General features: G+C 42.4%; 1 protein-coding gene across 1 annotated transcript in view; it reads left to right on the top strand.

The window, feature by feature from the left end:
- Nucleotides 1-10,974: 10,974 nt before the first annotated feature.
- Nucleotides 10,975-14,904, top strand: part of LOC143281496 (uncharacterized) — an 11,647-nt gene continuing 7,717 nt past the window's right edge. The window contains exons 1-2 of the mRNA XM_076586705.1: nt 10,975-10,981; nt 13,845-14,188. Coding sequence (XP_076442820.1) covers nt 10,975-10,981; nt 13,845-14,188 — 351 coding nt within the window. The remainder of the gene's footprint in view (nt 10,982-13,844; nt 14,189-14,904) is intronic.

Here is a 14,904-nt window from a genome sequence, read left to right as displayed (position 1 = left end):
GAGGTCAGCTGCAAATGGAAATATATAGATGTGGATGTGACCTAGAAACATGTTTAACTTGACCATCGATCGCTTTGCTGAGCACTGCTGTTTCAGAACAAACTGTTGCTTCAGTAAAATAAGTTGTTATTATTCTGTGGACATTATTTGACTAGTAAATATAAGACTTTTTTTTTTTCAAGTATTTAAGACGTCACCTTCATTTATGGTCTGAGCTACTGTCAGCTTGGTGATAAGCAGCTTTATTTGGTTTATGGTCTGAAATCACAGCTTTTTTGAAGATGGTGACTTTTTTTCTGTATATGTTTTAGTAGAATAATATATATATATAGTAGTTGTTGTTTTTTTCTTGAAGAATGTGTTTCCATGTATTGCTGCCCAGTGAAGTAGAGGATGCACCTTGTGGTACGCAGCAGGAAGAACTAACTTATTTGAAATGATGTTTCCTTGTACAGCAAAACATGCTCATTGCACATTGTACAATTTATACAAGCCTTTTTCTTTTTTCTTTTCTTTTTTTTTTAGGAAAGGTGGACTGTGTTTTGCAAATGAATTTTTTCTTGTCCTGATTATACCTACCTTTTTACTCATGTCACAGCTTCTCAGGTAAATTGATTTCATTTTTGTCACAAGTTTATGTGTCTTAGTTGAGGAAAATGGTAACGAATGACTGTGTAATGAACAGTTGTGGTGTCTGCAAATTTTTGTCTGTGAAAATGCACGTATAACTTAAAACAAATGTTCAGTTGCAGACTGAAGCGTAAATCACTTTTGTTGTTGTTTTTTCAGGTAGTTGAAAGATGGGAGGGAGCTTCAGTACAGTCACAATGATTGCATTTTAAATCACTCCAAACTGCTTCTGCTGAGTTATCCAGTGTAGGAGCCTGTTCATACCCCCACATAGGTTTTTACCCAGGGGTCAAATCTGGCTAGCCTACATTAACGCTATTTAGTCTGTTCAGAATAGCCAGGGATGACCTGCAGGGGTAATCTTCAGCTAGCCAGAACTGACCCCCCTCAGCTGGATTTCACTCCTCTGCCCTCTAAATGGATATGGGGGTTGTTCTAGGCTGGCTTGAAACCAGTTCAAATTGACCCCCTCCCCTGTTTAGGTGACATTAACTTCCACTGAAGGGGTGAAAGGATATTTTAGCCTAGTACTGATGGACCCCCACCCCATTCCAATGACCAGCCCTGCATGGTAATGTTGAGAAGTATCAGTATGGAGCTACCCCCTGTCCTTTACTTTACACCACGTTGTAGTGGGAGTGGGGAGACAGACTATTCAAACAGGACACCGCCATATTATCTTCTGTTCAGTTGCAAAAGAGAAGAGTGAGGGGTGCAGGGGGGGATTTCTAAAGGTTAGCTCAGAAGGATCCCGCTTCCTATCTTATTAGTTTGGTTGATTAAACTCATTAAAAGGGGGTAATTTCCAACTAGGGGTAGGGGGTCTTGATCTTGACAAGCCACATAATTATGACCCCAGGAGTCTTTTGAGGTAAGACCAGGCCAGACCAGAATGACCCCGGGGTAAGATCCAGTGGGGAGTGGATTGAAGTTGTTACAGTGGACCACTTTTCCTTCACCTCTACCTCAGGGTCTGTTCCACTGTGTGTGTCATTCCCAGTGCTAGTTCCCAAGTTTAGCTTGCATAACAGAAATGGGTGAAAGGGTTGTGTGTGTGTGTGTGTGTGTTGGTCAGGACTGGCCTTCTTGAACAATTCAACTTTCACTGGAACAAGACCCAAGTCCTGAACAGCTTGACATTAAGGGTGTCAGCCAGCAGGTCATTTAACCCAACTCTGTGTGTGTTTGTTTTGGAGGTGCCTTGGTTGTTGTTGTTTTTGTTTTGATTTTGGTTTTTTTGTTGTTTTTTTGCTGCCCCATCAGCTGCACCGTTTCAGTGGCATTACTCCCACACCGCTCATTTAGATTCCCCCATACACAGCCACACCCGGGTTCGTCCGTCGCAGTTCCAGCGTCGGCAGTCCACAGTGAGCCATCGATGTTAGGTCGCCAGGAGGCCACACACCAGAGGAGACCCTGCACTGCTGCTGAGTCACCTCGATGGTGTTCATTAGTGCCTGTTCTGATTTAATGTACTTAGGACACCACCTATTAAGCCCCCTACTAACGACAATAATGGCTTAGTTACGGAGCCAGACTGAATGAGCATCCCTCCCAGAGTGGAGACCGCCACCACGTCCCTCCAACAACAGCCCCCCATGAATCCACCGACACTGACAACATTGACAGGACTCACCCCAAGCACAGAAGTGGAGGGGTATCGAAACTGAGGTCACCATGAGAGCAGGGCATGAAAGGCCATAGACTTTGAGACTATTTTGTTTGTATTGATGACAATGAAGGAGGAGGAGGATGACGATGATGATGACGATGTTGCTATGATGTCCGTTTTTGTTTGTTTTGGTTTTTTGTTTGTTTTTCTTCCCAGCCACAAAAATACTATTTATTGAAGAACATAATTTTCTTGCTATGCAGGATCAAAACTGTTTGAATTATTTTAGTCCTTGTTGTTTGCTATGAATTGGGAATGGTGGTTGGGTTGGAAGGAACTCTTGTACAGTGTTTTATTTTCCTTACTCATCTTTTCTCCGCCTTTGTCTTCAAAGTTGATTAAAAAAAAAAAATTGGGGGGGGGGGGGTCACATACAACCACAGTTGATGAACTTATTTCATCCCTTGAAACTTGTATTTGTACTCACAGAGACCGCGGAATGAGAAATTTGCATCTCAAACCCTATTTTCAGTTTTGTTTTGGTTTTGTTTTGTTTTGTTTTGTTTGCCAGACTACAAACTGACCATAATTATTCAGTTTACTAAGTGCACTTTACGTTTGCTTCAGTACTTGCTTTACCACATGCACACCAAATTTTACAACAGTCCATCCAGAACTGAAATTTCACATCATATTTTTTTCTTATTTAACCCTCTTTCACCTTCACCACCAGAAAAAAAAAAAAATCACTATGTCTGGGAATAACGAGAGTACCTTGTTTTACCTAAGATGAAATGGATTGATAAGCTGTTGATGTTTAATTTTGATGTTGGTCTGAAAGCTCTCCAGCCAGTACAAAACATACAACCGTGGAAGAAGAAATGTTATCAGCTTTATTTCTAGTATCAGTCTCTCTGTGACTTAGGAAGCAAACAGAAGAATTAAGTGCTGGGTCTTTGGAGAAATCAAACAGAATGGATCCATGTGATAAACTGTTTGTAGTTGATGCTGACTTGAGTCTTCAGTAGCACTTGCATTACAGCTTTGGTGTGTGTGTGTGTGTGTGTTTCTTTGTTTTTCAAGCAGTTGTGTAGATTGTGAAACAGTTCACAAAAGCAATGCATAATTCACACAGTCAAGAATGTGTTGCTATATAGGCATTTGAATGGCAAGTACTGAGCGTTCACTTCACTGTAAAGTCTGATGAATCATCATGCTGGATGTGCGTGCACAAGTAATCTGCGTGGTGTGGCAGCCATGTGTGTGTGCATGCAAGTTATTTATCTACCCTGTGTTCAGGATCAATGAGGGTTAAGGTACTGATCTGGGACCTTTTGTTGTTGTTTTTTTCATATGTCTTCATGTGGTGGTTTTGTTAGTAAAAAGGCAAATGAACATGTCGAGTATGTCCATGACTGATAGAAATTTGTTTCTAATGTGTTGTCCGTTTTACAGCATGTCTTCTTGTGGTGGTTTTGTTAGTAAAAAGGCAAATGAACATGTCGAGTATGTCCATGACTGATAGAAATTTGTTTCTAATGTGTTGTCCGTTTTACAGCATGTCTTCTTGTGGTGGTTTTTTTAGTAAAAAGGCAAATGAACATGTCGAGTATGTCCATGACTGATAGAAATTTGTTTCTAATGTGTTGTCCGTTTTTCAGCACACTTTTCATACAGTCTGTATGTAATGTTGGTAAAGGGAGCTAGCAAGCAACAAGCTATGCGTGTGTCCCCTGTCCAGTTTGGTGTTGGGGAAAAGAAAATGACTTTCCAGCAGAATAAACTCTGCTGCAACAACACAGTTCAACAGGACAAGTTTATGGCTTTGTTTCCACATAGCCTTTTATCTGTTGTGTAAGCCAATGGGAGCAACAAAGCAGCGTGGGTTTGATGTATGGTGAATCATCACCAAAGCGAAAGTGACTTCTTTTTTAAATCTGTTTTTGTGTCTTTCTGATTTGATTTCAGTCATTTGCCTTCTGTGTATCTTGCACAGGGTTGTTGTTTTTTTAATTGTATTTTTTTGTATTATATATTTGTGTTTATCTATGTTTATATACTTAATTTCATCTTAGGCAAATGTTTTTTTTACATACCTGTGGTAGACTCTCAAGGCCCTGACAAGCGTGTTGGGGTTTATGCGTAAGTTAGGTATCAGCTGGGTTTTTTTTTTCTTTTTTTTCCCAACTCATTGAGCGTTGTGCACTAGCATTGCTCTGGCATCAAAATTTGTTTCATTAGAACAGTTTTCACATTCCAACATTCGCATAAACCACAAGGAAAGAGAACTTACCTAGTATTTCCGGATGTGTCCACACGAAATTTGAAGGAAATACAGTATATTTATTTTCTGTGTATTTTTCCACATCAGTATAACATGGAAACCTGCGGAGGCTGTAAACTACCCAGGGTTGAAAGGGTTAAGCAGGTGTGGTTTACCTCTTTTTTTTCTTATCAGTCTGCACTTAGAATTGTGAAGAAAAGAAAAATGATGTTGTATGGACAAAAACCATCCTGCAAGGCACAGTGCCAGGAGGAAGACGAAGAGGCAGACAGAGGAAGAGGTGGTAAGATAACATCCGGGAGTGGACAGGCTCGTTGTTTGCCGTATCACACAGAGCAGCCCATGACCAAGACATACAGCGGGAGATTGTCAGAGAGTCATCAGTGGTGCCTCCACAACCTCACCCGGGGTTAAGAGACCGATGACGATCAATCTGCAAGCTTTGACACCTCATGGAAACTGAAACTGTCACATTTTGTTCACCAGCTGCCTTTTTTCCATCTTTTCTTCCATCACAATTATGCAGTGGAAATGTATCCTGTGTCTAGGGTCATGGCATTGGAAGGTGGGGCCCAGTCCTCTTCTACTTTTCAGCGTTTTAACCTCCACCCCAAACGAAGTTAAGTACCCATTCCCATGTCATGTGGGTGGAGTGAGGACATTTTGGAGTAAAGTGCCTTTCATAAGGACTCATCGACATACCGAAACAGGGCCACGCTCCCAGATTTTAAGGTGAACACTGGATTAGTAGTCTTGACGCCCACTTGATTTTGCCATGGTGATTGTTTGCAAAGTCTGTTCAGTGAGTTCCTTTCACGTGCCAAACTTTTTGCTTCATTGTAACAATACATTTTTACATCCATGAATATTTGGGTAAAAACAAGGGGTATGTCCTTTGGGAACATTGTTTGGTTTGTTTGTTTGTTTTTGGTTGTTTAGGGGTTTTTGGGGGGTGGGGGGGTTGGTTGGTTTGTAGTTGGGTAGTATGTATTGATATAGATTTTAAAATAACAACAGCTTTTGCTAACATTTGTGTGTTGTGTAATTATAAGCATTAACATTTCTTTAAAATTTGTTAAATATGACATAGAATGGTTTTAGTGAAATATAAGAATGGAATTTTTTATGCTTGTATTTTGCTGTTGTTGTTGTTGTTGTTTTAATATGTAATAACCTTTTTTAAGATAAACTGGTTATGTTTCTTCTTGAGATTTGGGGGGTGGGGCGGTATTTATTGGAAGCCAAAATCTCAGATTACAAACTTAAAAGACAGATAAAATGTTATTTTCAGGACTGAAGCATGCTCCAGATAATGCCAATTGCATGAAGTCAGAAAGAAGATGACACCTGTGTAAAATTCTGTTGAGCTTCTTTTTTCTCTCTTGCTGTCATGGGCATTCCCAGTCCATGCCCAACACTTGTTCGTAACTTATAGAGTGTTTAACCAAGTTTGTACTGATATTATTTGAGTCTTTCTTTTGCTCTTGCTATTTACCTTCTTTTTTTTTTTACCACATATCTTTTTTATTTAGTATATTACATCATCTTAGTCATGACTTATTTTTCATGTTCTGTTTTTTGAACATTGTGATAAAGTGATTTCAGGTCCTGGACACCATCAGAAGCACATCACTCACAGCGTGATCAGTACTTTATTTAGCCCCATGACTGGCTTCTATGCAGAGTTGAGCTTACTGTGTACACAGAAAATTGGAATACTGGTACCACTCAATTTAACTGTCGTCTACGTTGTGGAGCAGGCCTTTCAGTAGGTGGCTCTGATTTCCTGACCTACTCTGCAGGTGCCTGTATCTCTCAGGCCTAGTTGACACTGGGACTTTAGGAAACAATATCAATTGACACTTTGAAAGGAAGCATATATATATATATATATATATATATATATATATATATACATACAGTTCAGCCCTGTAGTTTAGCTGCCTTTACACCAGAGGGATCTTTTTACCTATGTTATCATCATCATCACTCGTGATGATTAAAAGAGCCGAAAATATGTCCCTGATTCTATGGCGATTCCCAGTTCCTTTTGTCATGGTGACCCCAATTCAGTGCTTGTGGTCAGTTCCTGGCAGATTTGTGATGATTGGTGCAGGAACGACACCACTGATGAGACTGCACAGAAAATTAAGCATTCAAAAAGGATAACAAAGTTTTAAAGCATTGAAAAAACAAAAATGAAATGAACAGGGTATACGATTTTGAAAACGAAAGTATTAAAGACTCAAAGAAAAAAAAGATTGCACAAACGTGTTTTTGTGTGTGTGTGTGTGTGTGTGAAGTGAGTGTTCTTCTGTGAGTAAGTGAGTGTACTTATGCATGTAGGTCTGCATGAGTGTTTGACATATTGTAAAGAGTATGCAGTATGTCTGAGTGTGTGTGTTATTTACCCAGCATTGAAAATTTACTCAAAAATGACCTTTATCCCACCCCCCAATAGCACACAAGAGCGACCCAGTTACACCCTTTGTAACTAGTTGACAGACTGCAGTAAACACACGGGCTGTTTCCAAAGGGAACTGCAATGTCACTCAAGCGTATTACATGTTTAACACACACACACACACACACACACACACTTTCTTTTTCGTGAAGACCACCTGCTTTGTGTTTCTTAACAGAGAGTGATTATTGTCAGTAACACAGTTCACGATTTCGTGTGCACTGCAAATTTTTTTTTTTTTCTATCCCTTTACCGTGGTAAGCATCAACGTCAATGACATTTCACTGAACAACAAGAGCCAAACAGCAGAAACGGACGGTGATAAGTCAAAAGTCTGCACAACGTCAAGAAAACCAGACCCAACTGCTTACGAACCACTTGAAATCCGGCATGGAAGGTAGGTAAAGAATATTGTATTTGTATTTCTCTGTTGTTGTTGTTTTGTTTTTTTTTGTGTGTGTTGTTGTTTTTTTTGGGGGGTTGTTTTGTTTTTTGTTGGTGTTTTTTGTCAAAACAGATTTCTCTGTGTGAAATTCGGGCTGCTCTCCCCAGGGAGAGCGCGTCGCTACACTGAGAGCGCCACCCATATTTGATATTTTTTCCTGCGTGCAGTTTTTTTGTTTTTTCTTCTTTTTTTTTCTTTTTTTCCTATAGTCGAAGTGGATTTTTCTACAGGATTTTGCCAGGAACAACCCTTTTGCTGCCGTGGGTTCTTTTACTTGCGCTAAGTTCATGCTGCACACAGGACCTCGGTTTATCGTCTCCTCCGAATGACTACATCTTAGCGTCCAGACCACCACTCAAGAGAAAATATCGGCGGCTGAGCCGTGATTCGAACCAGCGCGCTCAGATTCTCTCGCTTCCTAGGCGGACGCAATCAGGGCCCGTATGCACGTCGATCCGGATAGAGGGCTATCCGCGAATAGCGCCTATTCGGGTGGATAGGCCGCAGATTTTGGTATGTACGTCAGAACGCATAAGCTATCCGACTGGGCCCGTATGCACGTCAAACCCAATTAGCTTATTCGCGTTTAGGGCTTAAACGCGGTTAGCTATTCGGAGCTTAAACGCGATTAGCCCCTCTCCGGTTTTGGTATGTACGTCGCCCTATTCGCGATTGAATAGCTCTCCGCGTTTACGGGGCAGGACACGGCGCGCTATTTATAGATTCTTTGGAAAACCGCGGTGCAGCAGGCATTGCTTTCGGTTTAGACATACCCTCCCTCGTGGAACTACCGCTGGTACGTGCTTCGTCGGTTTTCGTCAGTCCCAGTTTTTATTGTTTGTATTACTTGCCATGGAGAATTCAAAGCGCACTAGGAAGCCAAATTTCAGTGCTGATGAAATTCTAGTATTTCTGGAAGAGATGCAGGTGGAACGTGCGCTGTTATTCAGCAGTTTGAATCCGAGTGTAACCAACCCTCAGAAGACAGATACATGGAAAAAGATAGCCGAGAAGGTGAAGGCACCTCGTATGTCAGCTCCCAAATATGTTGCCGCCTAAACCTGAACTTTCGGAACAGGTCATGGTCATCGTACAGGTCAAACGGGTTCTTTCTGTCACGAAAGATGCGGTTTCTTCGCAATTGCCGTCGCTGTCTCACTTGGAAAAACATCAATGCCGCCATATTTATCCGCGTTTAGGCTCGCTATCTGACCCCCGAGGCACCGATAACTTTATCCGCGTTTAGCCCAGGGCCCGTATGCACGTCGATCCGGATAGAGGGCTATCCGCGAATAGCGCCTATTCGGGTGGATAGGCCGCAGATTTTGGTATGTACGTCAGAACGCATAAGCTATCCGACTGGGCTAAACGCGGATAAAGTTATCGGTGCCTCGGGGGTCAGATAGCGAGCCTAAACGCGGATAAATATGGCGGCATTGATGTTTTTCCAAGTGAGACAGCGACGGCAATTGCGAAGAAACCGCATCTTTCGTGACAGAAAGAACCCGTTTGACCTGTACGATGACCATGACCTGTTCCGAAAGTTCAGGTTTAGGCGGCAACATATTTGGGAGCTGACAAACGAGGTGGAAGGTGAGATACGGCTGGAGAATCGTGGGTTTACCTTGACACCCTTGCAGCAGGTGCTTGTTACACTGCGGTACCAGGCGACACACACACACACACACTTTTCTAACTTTATTATTATTATTATTATTTGTTTTTGTTTATTTATTTATTATTTTTGTTCGTTTTTTTGTTTTGGGTCTAATATCACTTTACAGTGAATAGACGTTAAACTGAAGATTAACACACACACACACACACACACACACACACACACACACACAATAACAGGTTAAATGGAACAATGATGGTTGATCGATGCAGGCGGGGCAGTTGGAATAGGACATCGTCATGAATTATCACTGATTAACGAATCAAAGAACAAAGTCAACCCACAACTCACCTCCGATGCCTTCGAACAAATTGGAGTCCGCTCATATGATGTCGAGAATGATGTCTTCGTACGGGACCGGTGGTGGGGGTGGACCTCCTCCCGTTTTGCGTTCATCCCTCTTCTTATTCAACACAGCCCCTTTCATGGAACGCCATTTGTCTTTCAATTCCTGCACCGTGCGAACGGCCACTCCGCACGCCTTCACCTTCTCGGCTATCTTTTTCCATGTATCTGTCTTCTGAGGGTTGGTTACACTCGGATTCAAACTGCTGAATAACAGCGCACGTTCCACCTGCATCTCTTCCAGAAATACTAGAATTTCATCAGCACTGAAATTTGGCTTCCTAGTGCGCTTTGAATTCTCCATGGCAAGTAATACAAACAATAAAAACTGGGACTGACGAAAACCGACGAAGCACGTACCAGCGGTAGTTCCACGAGGGAGGGTATGTCTAAACCGAAAGCAATGCCTGCTGCACCGCGGTTTTCCAAAGAATCTATAAATAGCGCGCCGTGTCCTGCCCCGTAAACGCGGAGAGCTATTCAATCGCAAATAGGGCGACGTACATACCAAAACCGGAGAGGGGCTAATCGCGTTTAAGCTCCGAATAGCTAACCGCGTTTAAGCCCTAAACGCGAATAAGCTAATCGGGTTTGACGTGCATACGGGCCCAGGCGCGGTCACCGTGATTCGAACCCGGGACCCTCAGATTGACAGTCCAACGCTTTAACCACTCGGCTATTGCGCCCGTCATGTTAAATAGTCAAACTGGCTGTTTATTGTAGGTCCCCACATCATCCTCTTTTCAAATCAATAACCAATGGAAGTATTTGCATACAATAATTATTTGATTATTGATTAATTTTCTGTCCTAATCCCGCTTCCCACATCCCACCACTACCACCACCACCACCACCCTCTCACACACACTCTTCAAATACTGTTTTTCTTTCTCCAGTCACTGACACCCTCTCCATTTCACATATTGTTCACGATTTCTCTGTGTGAAATTCGGGCTGCTCTCCCCAGGGAGAGCGCGTCGCTACACTACAGCGCCACCCATTTTCTTTGTATTTTTTCCTGCGTGCAGTTTTATTTGTTTTTTTCCTATTGAAGTGGATTTTTTTTTTTTTTTTACAGAATTTTGCCAGGAACAACCCTTTTGTTGCCATGGGTTCTTTTACGTGTGCTAAGTGCATGCTGCACACGGGACCTCGGTTTATCGACTCATCCGAATGACTAGCATCCAGACCACCACTCAAGGTCGAGTGGAGGGGGAGAAAATATCGGCGGCTAAGCCGTGATTCGAACCAGCGCGCTCAGATTCTCTCGCTGCCTAGGCGGACGCACGTGCACACAGAAAATTTCTTCTGTGTTGAACACAGTTCACGCTTTTTGTTCTCTTTCCAACTGGGTGTCAGCTTCGAAGCTTTTCGTTGGGGAAACTTGTGCTCGCTTTTGCACGAACTCGAAAGACCGCCGTACATCTGTCCGCTGTGACCAGCATCGACAGCCAGCAGAAGATCGTGGAAATCTGAAATCTACACCGTGTGCTAATTTTACAGCGTTGACATCGAAATGGAAGGTAGACATTCTCTCCAATTCATAACCCTGTACATCTTTTAGTAGACGTGGAACTTGCAGCAGTGATAGTTGTAGCTAGATTAGACTGTACCTCTGTAATTTATTCGACCTCTTGTGCGTCTTTCTTTTCTTTTCTTTTTTTTTTTCTTTTTTTTTCGAAAATGTTTATTTATGAAAACTTGCTTGCAATAGCACAGCTGAAACAAGACGTTTACCGCTACTCAGGAATGAGGGGCAATAGTTTTGAGTGGTTTGGGGAGAGGGGGGAAACTTCGGCAATCTCCACATTTCTTCTTCTCCTCCTCCTTTCCGTTACACGACCAACATCGATTTGTCGATGACTCTGTCGTGGTTCATGCATGCTGGGTATTTTCGTGTCTCCATAACCCACCGAACACTGACATAGGTTACAGGATCTCTAACATGCGTATTTGATCTTCTGCGTGCGCATACACACGAAGGGGGTTCAGGCACTAGCAGGTCTGCACATATGTTGACCTGGGAGATCGGAAAAATCTCCACCCTTTTCCCCACCAGGCGCCGTTACCGTGATTCGAACCCGGAACCCTCAGATTGAAAGTCCAACGCTTAGACCACTCGGCTATGCCCGTATTCCCCTGTATTCTTTCTAGTAAGTTTCGTTTCGAAGACAGAAAAAGTTGTGAATTGGTTGAAAACACTGGGCAATATCCACATTTCTTCCCCTCTACTTCTCTGTGCGACTGACGGAGTGAACGTCCACTTGGCCCAAACACAACTCATTCCGTCTCGAGGGGAGAATTATTTTGGATATTGCCAGACAATTGAATGTATGTACTCTACATTTCTCCTCCTCCCCCCACTTGTAATTGGCCTTTGTGTCATTCGAGAGGAGGATAAATGTAGAGTGGCCTATACAATTATTACAATGTTATTAACCAGTTTACGACTTTTTCCGTCTTCGAAACGAAAACGTACAGGGAAAGAAATGTGGATAGTGCCGATTATCATTATTTTAATTCAGTATTGTTTTGAGTTTTCTTTCTTTTTAGTCTGCGTTCATGCGCTGAAACTGGGCTTTTGTGTGCATGAAAATTACGCCCATGTGCCTGACAGTTTTTTGACCCACTGTGCATACATAGCTAACATACTCTACCTAAAAAATAAAAATAAAATTAAAAAAAAAGAAAGAAAGAAAGAAAGAAAAAGGTGCATGTTGGGTATGTTCGTGTTTCCAAAACCCACCAAAGCACTGACTGGGATCGTGAGATCTTTGATTTGTTTATTTCTATCAAATTTTCACCATAACTTACTCATTGATAGGCCATGTCAGATTTCAAATAATCGAACCTCGAGGACCCGGCGTGGGACAAAAATTCAGCAGAATAAAACCACTCGGCTGTCACGTCTGTTTTGTACTTAGTATTACAAACGAAGACTGGAACACCAGACATTTCCACTCATATCGTTCGAGTTGCAAGTTGGGATTAGAGGGGATCTGAGCGAAGCAGACAAAATTCCTATTTAAAAAAAAAAAAAAACAAACAAAAAAAACAAGAGAGGCAAGACCTTCAAGACTCACTTGTGATACAGTTTTTAAAAAAATCCAAGCTTTTTAAGATGAGAAAGATCAGTTTAAAGCAAATTAGGTCCCCTAGCATTAGAGTAATTTCCCTTGTTTACTATCTGCACCAAAACGTTTGCAAAATAAATAAAACTTCCATGCTTAGCAAAAGAAGTTCCTGTTTGAACAAAAAATGATAATAATGACTGCTCTTGTTGTTGGGTCGAATATCAGATCAAAGTACCAAGTTCAGAGAATACAAAAAATATAAATATAACAGTAAATGCAGTTTGCATATAATTAGGCTTCATTTATTAATTTGTTTGTGCCCATCCCAGAGGTGCAATATTGTTTTAAACAAGATGACTGGAAAGAACTGAATTTTTCCTTCTTTATTTTTTTGCCAAATTTGGTGTCAACTGACAAAGTATTTGCAGAGAAAATGTCAATGTTAAAGTTTACCACGGACACACAGACACACGGACACACACACACACACACACACACACACACACACACACACACACACACACACAACCGAACACCGGGTTAAAGCATAGACTCACTTTGTTTACACAAGTGAGTCAAAAAAGCAGGGAGAGAGAGAGAGAGAATCTGAACGAAGCAGACAAAATTTCTAAACAAAATTTATGTACAAAGTATCACACTGTCATATATGACAGTGATGACGAGGTTTCCTTTCTCCCCCCAGGTTCCTGTTAGGACCAGCAAAACGAATCCACACTTGACGGCTGTTAATAATATTCAACATATCATCATAAACATAATGTGTATGGTTTACACAGGAAGACGATGAGAGGGGAAAGCGGAAATTCTGTCCTCAAGTTGACGAAGCACAACCTACAGTGTATGGATATATGAATGATATATCAGAAAGTAAAAGAGAAATTTTACATATATCGCCCACTGAACAAAACTGAAAATTAGTCGTCCTTGGGATTATTGGTCGAAAGGATAAGCATATTTTATGGCTGAAACTGGTATCACTGTAAAAGATTACTCTCTCTCTCTGTCTCTCTGTTCTGTCTCTGTCTGTCTGTCTCTCTCTCTTTCTCTCTCCCTCTGCCCTCTCTCTCTCTCTCCCTCTTTCTCTCTCTCCCCCTCTCTCTCCCCCCCTCTCTCTCCCCCCTCTCTCTCTCCTCCTCTCTGGTATCACTGTAAAAGATAGATTCCTACTCCCTCTCTTTCTCTATCTCCCTCTCTCTCTCCCTCTCCCTCTCTCCCCCTCGCCCCCCCCCCCTCCCCCTCTCTCTCTCCCCTCTCTCTCTGGTATCACATGACTGTGATGATGATGTAGCAGGCTGGCGGCGAGACACGGCTTTGGGTGCCGAGGACTGGTTCATCATCTACCTCACAGTCCTAACCGCAGTGGTGGTGATCGCCTTCATCTTTAGCTGCTGCAAAAGGCGAGCCAGCGCCAACGACCCGGAGCGCCAGAGCCTTCTGGACCCGCGGCAGGCAGAGGACGAGGATTGGCAGAGTTCCTGGAATGATGCTGATGCTGGGTTCCCTCGTCCCGTCTACTATTACAACAGCAGGATCGAGCAGAGGTCGGAGGACAACATCATCTGGTACAGGGGTAACGCTGTGCCCGTTGATCCCAGTGTTCTACCAGCAGCAGGGTGGAGGCCCCGGAGGTTCAGTGTGTGACATACAGGAGATGTTCTGAAGGGTGGCGGTGGTGGTGGTGGTGGTGTCCTGTCTGCCGCCCGGGGAGTGAGGAGGAGAGGGGGACGGAGTGTGTGTGATCTAAGACGCTATAAACACACATGTATATTCTTCGGTGTGACTATCTATTGTTGTTGGTTCCCACCCCCACACCCCCCCTCCCCTTTGTCAATGGGTCTGTGTCAAACTACGAATTATAAACTTAAGATGGACGACATAGCCATACTCATTTAGATACTTTTCTTTTAACTTTTTTTTTTTTTTTTTTTTTTTTTTATAGATCTCTTCGCTTTATGTGTAAGCGTGGCCATTCGAACTGTGTTAACTCATTGTAAAACTAAACATTGAACGACAGTGCCTAATGAGATCTCGTGCGTGTGTGTGTGTGTGTGTGTGTGTGTGCGAGGGGAAGGTGGGGAGGAGGGGGGGGGGCTCATGAAAAATATAACGAAAGTACAAGCTTTTCATTCCGTTTTGTTTGTTTTTTTATTTTTTGTTATTTTGTTCAGTTTTAAATGGTTTTTTTTGAGTTCTGGAAGGATGGAGCACAGCCTGTGGAAATCGTGCTCTGGTTACGGACGATCATTGATGCATCAAAAAGGTACTACGACGCTGAACTGTTTCACTGACACACGGACTCTTGCGCGCACGGTCAATTTGGATTTTAAACACCTTTGTTTTTATTGGAGTTT

The sequence above is a fragment of the Babylonia areolata genome, chromosome 4 (genome assembly GCF_041734735.1).
Source record: "Babylonia areolata isolate BAREFJ2019XMU chromosome 4, ASM4173473v1, whole genome shotgun sequence".
Lineage (NCBI taxonomy): Eukaryota > Metazoa > Mollusca > Gastropoda > Neogastropoda > Buccinidae > Babylonia > Babylonia areolata.
The sequence above is the reverse complement of the archived record's forward strand: the minus strand, read 5'-3'. Positions and strand labels throughout refer to the sequence as shown.